We start from the raw sequence: 2,624 nt of genomic DNA, 5'->3' as shown, positions 1-2,624 counted from the left end.
CAGCAGCGGCCCAAGGAACGTCCTGGGGACCACGCCGGGGAACTCGAGGTGGTCAAACTGCAGGGAGAGGGCGGGTCAGCCGGGCCCAGGCCGGGGCCCCTCGTCACTCAGGCGAGCTCACCTTCTCCACGTCCAACCGGTGGTAGAGCAGGTCGTGCGTGGCCTGCAGGTTGAAGCTCTCCTCCACCTTGGTGTAGGGGCAGGCAGCCAGGTGGGCCGCAGCCACCGCCACCAGCAGCCCCAGGAGCTGGCGCTGCCCGCCCAGGCCCGACGGCCTTCTCCCAGCCATTCTGTGCGCCCGCCTCAGGGACCTTCATCCACCGCCAGCACCACAGCTCTTGAGTGTTTTCAAAGGATGGAGACACACGTTCCCAAGCTCGAAAACTCCGCTGGAATCAACACCTGGGAGACACGTGGCGGGAACAGGGCCGCTCTGAAGCGCCGCAGCTTCTGTAACCTGGAAACACATCGACACGGGATACTGAAAAAAAATCACGCTTAAAAACTTTCACGGTTTAACCATCTTCCTCTTTCAGCTGTCTGTGCATACTCGTCCAGGAAGAAGGACCCGAGTTGCAGAGCCCAAGCTGAGTGTGTGGGCAGCTGGGGCCCGGGTCAGCCGGCCCTGGACACAGCAGGACCGAGAAGCTAGGATCTGGCGGGAGAGTCAGGAACACGTTGGGCTCGGCCCCCAGGGCAGTAGCCAGAGCAGACAGGCTGGGGCTGTGAAGCAGGAGGGTGGGGGGCACACCTAGAGCGCAGCAGAGCAGCAGCCATGAGAGTGGATTGGGGCAGCGAAGACCTGCGCCCCCAGGACTGTGTGACGGGGCGTGGATTCTGCATCCTGAACTTCGCCCGGGAGCCTCTCCGAGCCCCGGGAAGCACCACGCTGGTCGTGAGCACAAACCGGTGGACGGCAGAAAACAAGCATGTTCCTGGGCGGGGGGCGGGGGGGGGAGGCGCAGACAGATGCCTGCACTGCAGGCGCCCACACACCAGGACTCTGGGGGTACCCTGCGGAACGAAGATTCTGAGAAAACCACGGAGCATCCAGGAGGCTCCTACTCACGGAAGACCTACATCTTTCCACTCGGCGAGGGAGGGAAGACAGCAAATTCTTCCTGTTTGTGGCTTGTCTTAAAACACGTTTGCTTTTCTTTGATTAAAACCAGAAGAGCAAGAAGCGAAAGAAGAAAACCACAGTGCCATTTGTTAAAACTGCTTTTTAGTTAGAGGGAGATGTAGGAAGTCTCTGCTCTCCTAAGTCAGCAAGTGGGGAATCCACAACTAATAAAATCTGGAGGAGGAAGAGGAATCCTGTTCCATACGGTGGTGGTGGCGAGGTGGGGGAAATAAGGGAGTCAAGAGGGCTTTAATAATTCGGAATTACCAAATAACGCAGTTCCGAGAGAAGTAACAGAACTTGGTTCCCTTACCAAACTGTAAGGGCGGGATTTTCCTGTTTTCCCACCACTGTAACCTCAGCAAGGAGGGGCCTGTCCATCACGACCCGCGGCTGCATCACCACCTGGTGCTCAGCAGGTGCTCAACAGACTTGAAAAACAAATTCATAACCGCTACTAAGTGTGGACGTCATCAGCTTACATTTTCGTTCAGTTCAGTTCAGTCACTCAGTCGTGTCCGACTCTTTGCCACCTCATGAACTGCAGCACGCCAGGCCTCCCCATCCATCACCAACTTCCAGAGCTTACTCAAACTCACATTCATCAAGTCTGTGAGACCATCCAACCATCTTATCCTCTGTCGTCCCCTTCTCCTCCCACCATCAATCTTTCCCAGCATCAGGGTCTTTTCTAGTGAGTCAGTTCGTCACATCAGGTGCCCAAAGTATTGGAGTTTCAGCTTCAGCAACAGTTCTTCCAATGAATATTCAGGACTGATTGATCTCCTTTAAGATGGACTGGGTGGATCTCCTTGCAGTCCAAGGGACTCTCAAGAGTCTTCTCCAGCTCCACAGTTCAAAGCATCAATTGTTTGGCACTCAGCTTTCTTTATAATCCAACTCTCACATCCATACATGACTACTGGAAAAACCATAGCTTTGACTAGACGGACCTTTGTTGGCAACGTAATGTCTCTGCTTTTTAATATGCTATCTAGGTTGGCCACAGCTTTTCTTCCAAGGAGCAAGTGTCTTTTAATTTTATGGTTGCAATCACCATGTGCAGTGATTTTGGAGTCCAAGAAAATAAAGTCTGTCACTGTTTCCATTGTTTCCCCATCTATTTGGCATGAAGTGATGGGACCGGATGCCATGATCTTATTTTTTTCAATGTTGAGTTCTAAACCAGTTTTTTCACTCTCCTCTTTCACTTTCATCAAGAGGCTCTTTAGTTACTATTTGCTTTCTGCCATAAGGGTGGTGTCATCTGCATATCTGAGGTTACTGATGTTCCTCCCAGCAATCTTGATTCCAGCCTGTGCTTCATCCAGCCTGGCATTTCTCATGATGTACTCTGCACATAAGTTAAATAAGCACGGTGACAATATACAGCCTTGACGTATTCCTTTCCCAATTTGGAACCAGTCTGTTTTTCCATGTCCCGTTCTAACTGTTGCTTCTTGACCTGCATACAGATTTCTCAGGAGGCAGGTCAGGTGGT

The 2,624-nt window shown here is 52.5% G+C and overlaps 2 protein-coding genes across 2 annotated transcripts in view; one reads left to right on the top strand and one right to left on the bottom strand.

Moving 5' to 3' along the window:
* ALG12 (ALG12, alpha-1,6-mannosyltransferase) overlaps positions 1 to 2,624 on the bottom strand; it is a 9,218-nt gene that overhangs the window by 5,127 nt on the left and 1,467 nt on the right. Inside the window, exons 2-3 of the mRNA XM_010832120.1 lie at positions 122 to 457; positions 1 to 57 (exon numbers count right to left, since the gene is read on the bottom strand). Of these exons, the coding sequence (XP_010830422.1) occupies positions 1 to 57; positions 122 to 289 (225 nt within the window). The 5' untranslated portion in view covers positions 290 to 457. The remainder of the gene's footprint in view (positions 58 to 121; positions 458 to 2,624) is intronic.
* CRELD2 (cysteine-rich with EGF-like domains 2) overlaps positions 776 to 2,624 on the top strand; it is a 10,904-nt gene continuing 9,055 nt past the window's right edge. Inside the window, exon 1 of the mRNA XM_010832114.1 lies at positions 776 to 895. Within this exon, the coding sequence (XP_010830416.1) occupies positions 776 to 895 (120 nt within the window). The remainder of the gene's footprint in view (positions 896 to 2,624) is intronic.

The sequence above is a fragment of the Bison bison genome, unplaced genomic scaffold, assembly GCF_000754665.1.
Source record: "Bison bison bison isolate TAMUID 2011002044 unplaced genomic scaffold, Bison_UMD1.0 scf7180017860370, whole genome shotgun sequence".
NCBI lineage: Eukaryota > Metazoa > Chordata > Mammalia > Artiodactyla > Bovidae > Bison > Bison bison.
The sequence above is the reverse complement of the archived record's forward strand: the minus strand, read 5'-3'. Positions and strand labels throughout refer to the sequence as shown.